The sequence below is a fragment of the Benincasa hispida genome, chromosome 4 (assembly GCF_027475165.1).
Source record: "Benincasa hispida cultivar pf3 chromosome 4, pf3_genome.v1.1, whole genome shotgun sequence".
Taxonomy (NCBI): domain Eukaryota; kingdom Viridiplantae; phylum Streptophyta; class Magnoliopsida; order Cucurbitales; family Cucurbitaceae; genus Benincasa; species Benincasa hispida.
In genome coordinates, this window is record NC_143481.1 from 22,068,484 (window position 1) to 22,082,828 (window position 14,345).

The 14,345-nt window shown below is 36.2% G+C and overlaps 1 protein-coding gene across 4 annotated transcripts; it reads right to left on the reverse strand.

Annotated features, from left to right (window-relative positions):
• Positions 1-3,351: 3,351 nt before the first annotated feature.
• On the reverse strand, positions 3,352-13,819 carry SIGC (RNApolymerase sigma-subunit C). Of its 4 annotated transcripts, none has more exons than XR_005481326.2 (8): positions 13,433-13,810; positions 12,304-12,467; positions 11,600-12,184; positions 11,297-11,527; positions 10,697-10,837; positions 10,414-10,611; positions 6,914-7,110; positions 3,352-4,128 (listed from the first exon to the last, which is right to left on the reverse strand). XR_005481326.2 is itself a non-coding variant. In XM_090312787.1 (8 exons), exons 2-8 carry the CDS (start codon positions 12,287-12,289, stop codon positions 3,850-3,852), a joined length of 1,347 nt encoding a protein of 448 aa, XP_090168913.1. In that variant the 5' UTR covers positions 12,290-12,467; positions 13,433-13,614; the 3' UTR covers positions 3,352-3,849. The 4 variants fall into 4 exon arrangements, 3 of the variants coding, with proteins under 3 accessions (XP_090168913.1, XP_038884658.2, XP_038884659.2); XM_090312787.1 differs by lacking the exon at positions 6,914-7,110 and having other exon boundaries at positions 11,600-12,009; positions 12,119-12,184; positions 12,268-12,467; positions 13,433-13,614; XM_039028730.2 differs by lacking the exon at positions 6,914-7,110 and having other exon boundaries at positions 13,433-13,819.
• Between the last annotated feature and the right edge of the window lie 526 nt (positions 13,820-14,345).

Sequence of the window (14,345 nt, forward strand, 5' to 3'; positions counted from 1 at the left end):
TTCTTGTTCGAAAATAATGCTCGAGTGTTCTTCAAGCGCGGTGGAATCGCGTGCGTTGAAGAGATTCATTACGGACAGGGGCTGTGATAAGTTGTTTCAGTTAAGAGGTGTAGTTTCGTCACCGCCCAATGAGGATGAGACAGCTAGGAGGTTGGTCAATGTTGTTTTACTATTTTTCAACGGAAAGGCGATGCGTGAATGGGCTGTGAGTTAAGAAGAAGGGGTGACCGGGTCACTTTTGGAATGGATTTGGTGGTGATCGTTTTGATTGACACAGTCACACAAGCAGTGAAAGCGAGAAGACGTGGGAAATTTTTGGAAAGACAACACTATTGCTAGTTTACCACCAACTCAACAATAATCTTTTTTTTTTCTTTTCCTTTTTCTTTTTTTGTATCAATTTTTTTGGGTTAAACTATAAATTACTTTCATGTTTATTAATAGAATGTTTGTTTTAAACTTTACAACAATTAATTCCAATTTTTTATTTTTCCATTTTAATTACGTATTAAAAAACACATTTGGTCTTTATAATTTGATTATGGTTTCAATCTGATGGATGCAATTAGGTTCCAATTTAACTTTTGAGCAATAAATTAATTATTAGAAGGTTTATGATTTGAATCTTTCATGTTCGTTATACTAACAAAATGTTTCAATTTAATCAAAATAATTTGAATTTTGTTTAACGATGATTAGACGTGTAGTATGACCAGACAACTGTCCCATGAGAATGGTTGAAAGATGTGGAAGTTGTCCATACGCTTGTGAAATAAAAAATAAAAGAAAACCATATGAAATAGTTTGAATTTGAAATTAGTTCTTATAATTGGATCAAACCTCCAAAATCATACATCAACGTTCAAACTAATGCAACCACTTTAAATATGAAAATACATCTTCATATGATTCTTTAAGTTTAACTTAACCATAGTGATCGATTTGAAACTCGTAGGCCCGTAGAGACTGCATCAAATTCGAACACTAATGAAAGGCCCGAATTTTGGTCAAATTCAATCATATATATCATTTAACTCCGGGAGAAAATCAAGTATACCCTAAACTTTCCAGGTTGTGAGTAAACCATGAACTTTCAATTTCATAAAACGGAATACTAATATTAATCAAATTATGTAATTTTTATCCCTAGTTTATTTTTTCCAAATCCCCTACTAATTTTAGTATAAAACAAAATTACAAAATTCTATAAACTCGTCAACAATAATAAAATAAAGTCGTGGACAAAAACAAATCCGAAAAATACACAAATTAACTAGGAAATTTTTTACAAATAGAAAAAATGTAAAACTATTTACAAAAATAGAAAAAATACTGATAGATAGTGATAAATATTGACAGACTCCTATCAGCCTCTACCAAATAAAATTAAAATTTGACTACTTTATATAAATAGTTTCATTTATTTTTTTTGTTTTTGAAAATATTTCAATTAACTAATGTATAATTTTGTCAAATTTCATCCAGAGATACTTGGGATAATGACTTATTAAAAGGGTAAAATTACAATATGTCTAAATTTAAGACATAAATTGATGAAATTGATGGTTTCTGAGTCAAATTTGATACAACTTGGTTGATACGTGGAAAAAAAAAATCATTTGTTTCCCTTTAAGATCAATATCGACTATTTGTTTCCCTTAACTTTGATATTCGCGATATTATGCCATTGACACAATTACCCAAACATGGTGTGACACACTCATTGAATTAGCTAGCGATAATTTAACACCTAGTAAAGTTGTATTCGGTAAATTCAATAGACCTTTCACTATCGTCATAAGTTTTTGTATCTTCAATCAAGAAATATTATATCCCAAATAAAAGTAGTCATAAGCTTTTGTTCCTCCCATAAATATTACATCCCAAATAAAAGAATTTATTTTTAGATATAGTATAGCTCAATATATTAATTACCATCAAATTACTCACCTCAGAGTTGTCGAAGTCACAAGAAAATATTAAGTTATAAAAAATGCTCATAACTTATACAATTATTTGAATTATGACCTTGAACTTTAAAATGTTTCATTTTAACCTACGAAACTTGTTTTTAAAAAATCAATAACAGATTTTTGTCATTAAATTTATATATAAAAAAGTTTATATTTACTTATGTGAACAAAATTATACACTTATGTGAGAGACACACATAACGCTTATGTGAACTATACCGATATCGTTTCCCTATTTTCAATTTCATGCTTCTGATTTTTTGTTTGTTTATTCATGATTTGTTCACTATATCCAGTCCCAAATTTACTCTTCGTATGTACCTAGATTTGTTTGCTTAAACAACACTATAAACAAACATAAACTTTTCTATCCATAAACTCAACGACAATAGCTTTCAAAGGTTATTTAAAAAGACACTTCAAACTTCAAAAGTTAAAATGAAACTTTACAAAACTCCAAGTATAATTGAAACCAACCTGCATGGGTGTTTAAAAAACCCGATCAAATCAACTCAACTCGTATGGTTCGGATGAGGTTCAAATAGATGGAAATTTTAGGGTTGAACTGATTAGTTCACCTAAAATAACCAAACCAAACCAACCAATCAAAACTTATTATCATTTTTAAAAAGTTCGTTGTTTTTACTTACGATACAATTACTTTTACATATATTCATTGTTATTTTATTTTATTTCATAATTTTTAAAAGTTAATTTATTATCCAACAACTTTTTTTCACTTTAAAAGAAAATGTCTATAATATAAATTGAAATTGAGTCATTAATCTTAGTTTAATATATGAAAATAATTAAATAATTTTTTTACATATTAATATTTTACTTATTTTTATAACAAAAATTTAAATAAATAATCCAACCTAACTATTCATGATTGAATTGAATTGAATTTATTATTTAATAAATATTATGTGGGTTAAAAAATTTACAATTTAGATAATTGAATTGAGTCTAAAATATACTTCACCCCATGCCCGGTATCCTCAATGATTTACCCCAAAAGAATAAAGGGGGGAAAAGAAAAGTTGTTTTCTGACGTACCCATCGATTAATCTTCTACCCTTTTGTACGGTTTAGCCTACAAGCTGGCCTCTCCAATCTAAATTGGTGTCAGCTTTCCCCCTTCATCAAGAAAAACAGTTGATAATAATAAATTATAGCATTCAATTCTGACCAGTGCAAAAGCATGCTTTTAACAAAGTTGTCAAACCAAAACAGATTTGTCTCTAAACTCACAATTTCACCTGTCCATTTCTTCTCAAGCAAGAAAAGTATTGAACAATTCCTCAAATTTCTTCCCAGTAAAGAAATCTAAGCAAAGTCATGAATCTGGCCTGAATTCACACGTGAATACAAAAGCTAAAAGAAATTGTGTTAATAAATCTAATATGCTCATCCAGACATACACCTCTACAACAATGGCATGAATTGCCCTGTATATGAAATACAATTTAATACATGTTGTGCCATATGGGTTAAAATTGTTATATATATATATATACTTATGTATGTATATATTTATATATGTAAGGTTTGGCCATGCTCAAGTGCACATCTCTATCTACAGCCCCATCAATGCATGATGGAAGTAAAGATCATATTTTACATCAAAAAGCATGAACCAGCAACCATATGGGCCGATGTTTCAGTGGTGTAGAGGCTGGTGTGTAATGCATCATGTATGGAACTGTACAGAATTTTTTTACTTGACGAAAATTGTCTTCGTCAAGGATTGAGATATGCTCATTGTAGCCAACTTCGTCACTATGGCCCGAAAGCACATTGCAAACCCCTAGGGTTCTTTGGGCTGCTGCAAGTTTTGAAAAAACTGGAGGTTCTCAAGCTTGAAAGAAGAAGATCAATCCAAATAATGGCTGAAGTTCCTCACAGTCTCTTCACTTCTCAGCTTTGTCATGGCTTTCTTTTCTATTTTTCGAACCCACTCCTTGCTTACGTGCAGAAGTTTTCCGATTTCCTCGAGTGACTTGGGTTGGAAATCCACCAGTCCATATCGCAGGACCAGGACCTGCCTCTCCCTTGATTCCAACCCTTCAAGAACATTAAAGATGTCTTTCTTCATTAGTTTTTGCTTCACAGTCTCTTCTGGGCTCTGTATTGACATATCAGCTGTAAATTCCTGCACCATAAGAGTCACAAGATGTTTAAAGAACATAATATATCAAATCAGAGTTTTCATATATTTTTAAATTTGTAACATCTGGAAGGAAAATATCATTCTTAAGATTTTCTCCCCTACGGTAAAAGGCCGAAGGGATATTCAAAATGTGCACCTTTTAAGTTAGCTCAACTTTACAAGCTGGCATTGCCATTTCGAACTAATATATAAGCATTTTTTTTTTTTTTTTGGGGAAAAGAAACTGTTTATTGATAAGTATAAGGGGAAGACCCCGTGAAAGAAATTACAACAAGGATTTCCAATTACTGACTAAGAAAGATAAGCTGAAATGAGGGAAAATGTGCTTCAATTTACACCATGAAAAAGTAGACAAAACTAACTCAAAATACCGAGCAGCAGAAAAACAAATATCATGAAAATGTTGTTTGTTCGTTCCGCCCCATATGCACCGAAAGAAAGCACGGATAAAGGCCAACCAAATGGCCTTTTTAGTTCCACCAAAAGGATGACCCACTAAAACTGAGGCCATAGCATCGGAAATGTCATTAGGACAAGTGAAAGACCAACCAAAAAGAGGCAAGAGAAGATCCCAAATGCCAATAGCAAATGAACAGTGGAAAAACAGATGAACCGACGATTCAGCATGCTTGTGAGACATATGACACCAAGAGGGAGAAAGAAACATATAAGGCATACGGCGCTACAAACAATCAGCAATATTGATGGCACCCTAGCTGAGTTCCCAAAGAAAGATTTTAATCTTCTTAGGATATCTATCATTCCAAATCACCGAGTAAAGATCAGTCAAACTTGAATCCAAATCAGCCATAAGAGACTTAACAGTAAAGCCCAAAGAAAGGTCAATCGGCCACAACCAAGTATCAAGGAAGGAACGCAATCGGACAGATTTCAAATGAAGGGATAATGAAGTCCATTCAACAATCTCCAACTCAGTAAGATTACGATGTAAGTTCAAACTCCAAGCAAACATAGAAGAGATCTAAGCATTAGCAACAGTAACCTCAGGTTGCTATACAAGACGAAAAGCCGCGGATAAGTGGTGACAAGGACACCACAACTAAGGCAAGAGTCGGTCCAGAAAGACGTAGAAGAACCATCACCAATACGACGGCTAACCTGATTAGCAATCAATTCGGTAACTTGACAAACGTACCTCCAAGGTGATCTAGAAGAAACACCAAAGATAGGAGATGGCCGAACACAATAAGAGGAATGATACTTAGCAACAATGAGCTTCCTCCATAAAGCGTCATGCTCAGTTTAAAAATGTCAAGTTCATTTTGCAAGAAAAGCAGAATTTCGATGTTTAAAATTGCCAATGCCAAGGCAGCCCAATAATTGAGGACGCTAAGAAATCACCCAATTCACATTATGCACACCACCATCACCACGAGAGTCCTCCCAAAAGAAATCACGGACCAACTTATCAAGACAATTAATAACAGAGGAAGAAGCCTAAAACAAAGACAAATAATAAGTTGGGAGGCTAGAAAGAGTAGCTTGAATGAGCGTGTGACGACCCTCTTTTGAAATATATGAATACTTCAAATTATGTAGTTTATGCTGAAATCTTTCAATCACAGGCTGCCAAAACAAAACAGACTTAGAGTTACCACCCAAGGGAAGTCCTAAATAAGAAACGGGCCAGAAACCTCGTTTGCAACTAAAAGAACGCAACAACCAGTCAAAATCAGAGTCAGAGACATGTATCCCAAGAAGCTCAATTTTAGCAAGATTGATTTTAAGGCCTGAAGCACATTAAAAAAATATGGACAATGTCAAACAAGTTTTGTATGACAGATCTCTCAGTAGTAAAGAACAACAAAGTGTCATTAGCAAACTATAAATGAGTCAATGTAAAATCTGAATGACCAATAGGATGAGCACCAATAAGACCCAATGCAAAGCTATGGTCAATAAGACAACTCCGACAATCAGCAACTAAAATAAATAAGAAGGGAGAGAGAGGGTCCCCCTATCTTATACCTAGTGATAGAATAATCTTATCACGGGGGCGGCCATTAATAATGATGGAATAATTTGCACTAGTGATGCATCCTCTGATTCAATTGCGCCAACGATAACCAAAACCTTTTATCTGGAGAATGGAGTCGAGAAAACCTCAATCAATCGTGTCAAAGACTTTCTCAAGGTCCAGTTTCAAGACAACCCCTGGTTTATTCCTAAAAGTCCAATCATCAATGAGCTCATTCGCCATCAAGGAAGCATCAAGAATCTGTCTGTTAGCCATAAATGCAAGCTGATTGGGCGAGATGGTAAAAGGAAAAACCTTCTTCAAACGATTCCATAATCTTGTAAGCACAAGTAATGAGACTAGTAGGTTTATAATCAGAAACAGATCTTGAGTCAACTTTCTTAGGAATCAGGCCGATATAAGTCTCATTTAGTTTGACATTAATAACCCCAGAATTGTAGAAATCATTAATGACTAACATCATATCAAATTTAAGAGTAGTCCAAAAAAACTTGAAAAATTCAACTGTAAAACCATCTAGACTAGGAGATTTACTAACACCAAGAGAGAAGACAGCAACAAATACCTCATCATCGGTAAAGGGACGCTCAAGGTCTATGGCTTGTGAGGAAGAAATAGGATTCCACTAAAAATTAGTTAAAAGAAAACGCTGACCCATGTCTTTTTTTAAGAGAGATGAGTAAAAAGACAAGAATTTAGCCTCAATATCATGAGAAGTCAAAAGACTAGTGCCTTCTCTAGAGAAAATTTCCATAATAGAGGACTTACGGTGTTGGGCAGCAACAATTCTATGGAAAAATCGTGTGAACATCACCCTCAATAAGCCAGTTCAGCTTGCAACGCTGCTGCCAATGAATGTGATCTTGAATAGTCAGAGTTTCAATCTATTCACGAAGAATACAATGTCTATTAAGTTGTTCCTCATTAAGGGCCTCTTTGTCTTCCAGGGCATCTAAATTGGTTAACTACGAGACAAGAGAATGAAGATTAGTAACCTCGCTGCGCCAATTGTTATTCCAATCATGAATAATAGTTTTAAACCTAGAAGCTTCAAGATAAGACCGTGCCCAGGCCATCATCAAGTGGCAATTCCACCAATTCTCCACCAAGGGACAAAAAGAAGACACTTAAAGCCAGGAGTTTTCAAATCTGAAAGGGCAAGGACCCCAATCAATACTTCTAGAAGATGAGACCAATGGAAAACGGTTAGATGTGATGTGATCCAAACGTTTGAGTCTAACTGTGCCAAATTTACAGAGACAATTCTCTGTAAGCAGAAAACAATCAAGTAGACAGATATTGTGTAGGATTGGAGCTTGACCATGTAAAGCAACCATTCGACAGAGGAATATCCCGTAATTGATAATCAGTAATCAATTGATTGAAGGCATGCATACTAGAGGAAATTGTTCTATCATGTGACTTTTCCCAAGACCACCTAGTGATATAATGACCCAATTAACACCTCCCAAACCAACTAAATCATCAAGCTCTTGCTAGAAATCAGATCTAAAAGCATTACCAGAAGGGCCATAAACTGCTGAAAGCTAGAAAGAAAAACCATCAGACAAAGATACATGAATTGAAGTAGAAAAGTGGCCCTAAATAACCTCAAGGATAATAAAGTCAGGCTCACTCTAAAGAATAAGAATCCCCTGACAAATCGATAGCATCCAGAGCAGTCCAACCAATGAATGAGGAACTCCATATGGATCTAATCAAAGAGGAATCAACAGATGACAACTTTATTTCTGGTAGAAGAACAATACCAGGGTTATGTTGTTGAATTAGCTTCTTAACCAAAGCACGTTTCTTCCACGAATTAAGACCTCGAACATTCCATATAAGAAATTTCATGGATTCTCGGAAGAGCCCTCCCCTAATAGCCAAAGTGGAAAATTTATCATAGTGGACTGAAGAAAAAAGTCCTTGCTATTCCCTTTGAAGCTTTGGTTTTTTACTAATGGTATTGGTTATTTTCTTGGTTTTGGAGGTAGAAGGTGGGATAGAAGGAATAGCACATAAACCACATAGGGACAAAAGGGAAGCCAAATCATGAAGATTGATGGGTAAGGAGGGAGGAGAAAATGATAGTTGTTGGTTGATGGTGAAAGGCAAGTAAAGGGGAATTGGCCTCGTGGTTGATAGGAGAAGAAAGTGGGGGGTTTTGATTGTGACTTGGGTCTGATGGAATTTGGGGGAAAAGTATGCATTGGCAGGTGGTTAGTGTCAATCGGCTGATCGCCAAATGTGGCCATATCGAGGGATTGAGTAGCGAATTCAGTTTATTTGGAGGGGCTGGAAAGGTAACCTTCAATATCAGAACCAGTAAAAGGAAGGTTTTGTTTGTTGGTTGAGGTGGAATGCAAAGTACCAGCTTGCAAAGTGGTGGGACTCGTGCTAAAAATAACCGCGGAAAGAGAGGGTTGTGTGAAGGAGGGAGAAGACGAATTGGAAAGGCTGTTAGGTTGGTTTTGGAAACTAAATAATGGAGTTGACTCGGGTAAAGTATTGTGGCTAGGGTTTTCGGTTGAATTGGAAAGAGGTCAAGGGTCAAATGGTGGGCCCACAATTTGGTCATTTAAGGAGAGGGAAGGAGGGAGATTTATCTTCTCCAAAATTGTAGGAGATTCGGTCAAAGGTGGCAGATATGGCGAGAGAGAGGGACGGCCGATTGACTTGGTTCAAAAACTATGGACTTGCCTTTTTCATTTAATCGAGAATCAATGAGATCCATGTATTCAGCAACCTCTTTAATGCTATTTCCTTGTGGATAAAAGGAGGTGCATCGTTGTCCCTGAGCTCCGGCACTGGCTGATTGAATTCGAACCAATAATTCCTCACCGGCCATTTCCTTTGGTAGATGAACTTCAAATGGAATGAAGCCTTGCGTATTTTCCTTAATCTTCAGGCGAGTAAAAGAAAGAACTAACCCACGTTCCGTTTGATTTGAGATTTGAATAAAACCACCACATATGTTACTAATGTGCCTAAAGATCGCTTCAGTATGAGTAATCGGGAGATGATACACATCAATCCAGCCTCCACGTGATGCCGCCATTTGCTATTGGAAAGAAGAAGGTGTGGATGGTGAGAGAAACTTAAGTTTGAAAGGGCCATTGGTTATCCAATTTGAATTAGCACATAGTTTTTGAGAGATTGCCGAACTATAGACATGTAGCAAGGCTTTGTCATCAAATATGGGGTTGATAGTACATCGAGATGATAGAGAAGTTTGAAGGGAATCTCGGATACTCGGCCAAGAATCATTATAAGCAAACCTCTGAACAACCACCATATCTTGCCAATTTAAATGTGGTAGCAGGGGGCTGGGGAGGAACCGGAACTACCAAGAGTTGATGGGGGAATGTCATTGTTGGAAATTGCAATGCTTCTTGATTGAACGGTTGCCTTATAAGTATGTGTAGTAGTGCTAAAAGTTGCATTGTTCAGTGAGTTGGGCTTCCCAGGATAGTCTAAAACCAAAGAAAGGAATGAAAACCAATCTCTTTTGTCGTTCATGGTAGGGACAAGGATAATGGAGCGGTGTCCAAATTGCTCTAAAAGGGTAAGCTCGACAAAATACCCATATTGCTTTGTTTTTCAAGCCAAAGAGTATCACCATCATCGATCAACTTTCTGAAGAAGTTGTGGTTGCAGGGTCCTTAAACTGAACTTGGAAGGAGGAGGCTAGCCTAGCGCTAGAATAATATACAAGGTTAGGGGGCTGAAAAGCTGTTGTTTGCTGTCTGGCTAGAGCCATGGGGGGCCCAGCAGAGAGAACAGTAAGGATAACGAGCCATTCAAGAGATTTCCAAGAGATAAAAAGCAAATGAATGTTGGATTGGGTTTGTTCCAAGAGTTTGAAGTGCTTCCAGTTAGATGGAGAGATCGGTGTGAGGGAGAAAATTTTCTGGTCGATATGTATCGACAGAGTGATGGAAGAAGAAGGGGTGATCGATGGTGGCTGGGCCATGGTGATCAGAGCCAGAGAAGGATAGTCCTATGGTGGGGAAAGGAGATGGGAGAGGAGAGAGAAGAGAGCATTTTTTTCTGTACCAAATTTTAACCAACTTTAGCTCTCAATATATAAACTTTTGATGAACCAACTTCAGTATACAAAATTTTAGCTCTCAATTAATCAACATATGAAAGAGCAAAACAAAATAGACAAAATATGCCTCAGAATTATCTAGTAAGTTCAAAGAAAATGGGGAGCTAATGACATCCTTGATGGAAGAGAGAACGAGAGAGCAAAAGAGTCATACCATATACTTCATATTTAGTCCATCACCCATCTTCTGATCAACCGAACCCACAACTTTTAAACAGTTGCTGGCAACTCTAACCTTGGCCAAAGGAAGACCAGTAGCTTTTGCTATGTCATCATCCGAATACCTCCTACCACCGTTGTTCAACACTTTTCGTGCTTTTTGTATCTGATTTATTGCCTTGGTTAATGACCACTACAAAGAATTATAAAGATGAGTCAGTTACACATGAATAAGAAAGCTTTATGAAATGAGCCCCCTGGTGTAAAAGGAATCGTACTGGAATTTGAATTCCCCTTGCATTCCGTGCCACAACTCTCGACATTGATTTCCTTATCCAGTATTGAATATAGGTTGAGAATCTAAAACCCCTTTTAGGGTCAAACCTTTCCACACCTTGCAGCACACCAAGAGATCCAGCCTACGAATCCAAGAGAAATAACATTAAGATGCATAACCTCTTGCATTTTCCTTACTGTACTTTTATTGAGAAATGTATGTTTATCCGTAAGACATCAGTATTCAAAATTTGCATAAATAAAAGCATAGAAGAAAAAGGAGTGCATATTTCTATGTTGACATCAATTTCCTTTATTAAGCATTAATTTGATGAAATATGTAAACATCAAGCATGATCCCCGTCTTCTTTTTTTTGAGTAATTTATGGTGGTAAGCTGACAAAAGCATTATCTGTCCAGAAAGAATTAGACGATGCTAGTGGTTTCATACCAGATAAAAATGGCACTTGTAAATGATAAGCTATTATCAAGGATTAAACAAAGGAAGAGATCTCATATACTCTTTTAGAAACAAAACATTAAAAAAATATACATTGAAATTCAAATAACCAAGGTTTCTCATAGAATAGTAGTGAGTAGACCTGAACCAAGTCTTCCATTGGTAACCCAGAGCATCGGTATTTCCTTGCAAGGAATAAAATTAATGAATTAGTGCTCCTTAAAAGCTCATCCTGGCAGAACCAACCAAATTGTAACTGTTTCTTCAGGTCCTTTATATCAACGCCAGCAGCATTGGCCCAACAACTCATGCTTACCATTCTTCCGGATTCCTTTTCTAAAGTTTCTCTAATTCTTTCTAAATTTGCAACTACCTGCAATGAGATAGAAGTTCAACAAAATATGTATTGAAAAGATGGTTGTGCAAACATCAAAGATGAATCGACCTTAACCCCTGTGGACATTTCAGCTTCATTTCTTGCAATTATCAATCTTCTTTTTCTAGAATTAGATGCTTTTTTTCTCGAAATTATAGCCGAACTATGGATTTTTTCTTTAGCAGCTCTTGCAGCTAGCGGCTGGGAATAAACTTTATCAGCACTATCCATTGATCTCTTTTTTACTGATCTTCTTACTGCTCTTTTTCCAGAGTAAACTATGATATCGTCATTCTCGTCAGTGGTTTTCTGGTTTACATTATGATCTCCATCATCCTCAGTGGGTTGCTCAATGGGTAAGTCTGACAAATCATGAAAACTTGAAGTTTTAAGCGTCCTAGATAGACAGGTATTGAAAAACTCCAAGGCTCCAAGTTTTGTTAGTTGCAGCACAATATCTCTTTCCAAGCTTAGCATCCCTGATTCAGTAAAAGTTTCCTCCAAAACATCAAGGTTTTCCATTAACATGCCAAAAGGTGACGCCTTGCCACTAGGAAAGCTCGTACAGGAAGAAAAATTGTCCTCTACCTTGGATGGTGCAGTATTTTTTATCCCATAATGCAAAGGACTGAGTGACTTTGCCCCACCGTTCATCTGAAAGATAAGAGTAATAAACCCACATTAACATATAAGATCCATCCTGTCAAGAGCAAGAAACTAAGGGAGGTCAGGATTACATGTGGGTATTGTGAAGTTCATTGCAAAGGGCTAACCTCTATCTCTTCCAAATTTAACAGATCATCGGCCGATGTTTGTGGAGCTTCAGACAAGCAAGTGTATGTTTTCAAGGTTTCTCTAGAGATAGACTCTCCTTCCTCCCAAATACTGGAGAAAAAGGAAAGTCTTCCTGAATTAAAGGCAGCTTCCCTGCCTTTAGCTGTTTTAAAATGTAGAACTGAACCAAATTAGAGACCATGACTACTATTTTTATTTATTTTTATATAGGAAAGAGAAACCATATATGATGAAATGAAATACAAATGATCCTATCAGATAATAATTACAAAAACACCTCCATTGGTAAACAAGGGCAGTTAAACTATAGTTACAAAAAGAAGGAGACAATTCGCTCCAGGTAAGTGCAAAAAGAGAGGTGAATTCCCAAAAACATAGTTTATGTCACAGTTCTTATCTCTGAAGACACAGGCGTTGTGTTCTAACCAAAGGTTCTAATAAAAAACTCAAATATGATTAAGCCACGGGATCTATTTATCCTCCCAAATGAAGCATGGATATAAGAGTGAAGATGTCCCCTTAAGTCTAGGGAACTCCCATCCAAAGGAGTTTTACCCTATCTTAATAATGCATTCCCAACGCCAATAATCATCATATAACCTTAAAAAGATGGTTCAATTACTATAGGTTAAGAAATGAGGCTCTTTCTCACTCGCACCCAAGCAGGAGAAAATAAATTAAAGATAGATCATCCAATATTCACTTCATAATCAGTCCAGTTGTATTCAGTAGTCCCCGAGGAAAATTTTCAGAGCCTAATAATCCCAAAAAACTTAAAACAAGTGATGTATATAATCTTTCGGGAGTAAAATTTTGGTGGGATGTTCATCATCTTCAATACAAAATTCCCAAGTACACCCCAAAAATTTTCCTTATTCAAATGATCGAGATAATCGCAATACAACTTAAAGTATCTCACCATTGATAATAAGTAGAACAATGTAAGCTTAAAAATGTGAAACCCAGTAGAGAGCATGCTGGAGCTAGATGTATTTCACAATCACAAGAACTAAAAACGAGCTTTACATCTCATATTTCACAAACAAATCATAAACCCAGACGTCAAAGCAAAAATTCACGAAGTGGTTAAGAGAAAAAGAAACTAACAGGCATATGGAAAAAGCTTGGAAGGGGAAGTCTTGCGGGAATGAGTCTGAATTTGAAAACCCCACTTGAGATTTGGCCTGAAACTTGTTCCCATCATGAAAGTCGGAGCCGGGGAAAGGCAGAAGCTTGATGGTGAAGTAGTAAATTACTCATGCAATCTGATGAGTGGAAATGTGGACGTCGAAACTGCAAAATCTCTACCACCAATTCTTAATCCTCTTTTTAAGAATTTGGAAAAGTAAGGAAACAAAACAAAAAAATCAACAAGTTTTCTTTTCCTTCTTCGCAAAAACAAAAAAAGAAAAAAACGTTCAGAAAATATCTCCTCCCCGACGGCGAGTTTCAGTGGACATTTCTTCGCGGGTCGGGTCCGGACCCATCAACGAATCGTTTTTAGTGATGTCTATTTGTAGCTTAATTTAAGTATAATAATGAAATTAGTTAATAGACATAATTTTTCAATAATCATATAATTTTTAGTTTAACGAGACGCCCCTTTTAGTATGGGGGACATGCTCTGGGAGGAAGTTTCTATAATATCTCTCACTGAAATATAAAATTTGATTAGATTTATCACTTTAGTGCGAGTAATAGCTTGAGGTGTAAGATTTAGAAAGCCGTCTGGTATACTGTTAATTATTATATTTGGTGCGAGCGTAATTTTTGTGTCCATGAGGCTAACTACATCCTATCCAGTCGAGTTGTGCAATATGAGATGTTTCTTTGTTGTTCTAAGTGGCTTGGGACTACTGTTGAGGGACTCTGGAGGGCTCATCTCATTGAGGCCTTTTTTTTTTCCTCGAATTGTTAATGTTGTGTTGGTTTTCTAGTAATTCTTATTTTCTTAATTCCTTTGTTTGTCTTTTAAATCAGTCTTAACCTAAGGTCATGAGGTTCATTTCTCTTTATAGCA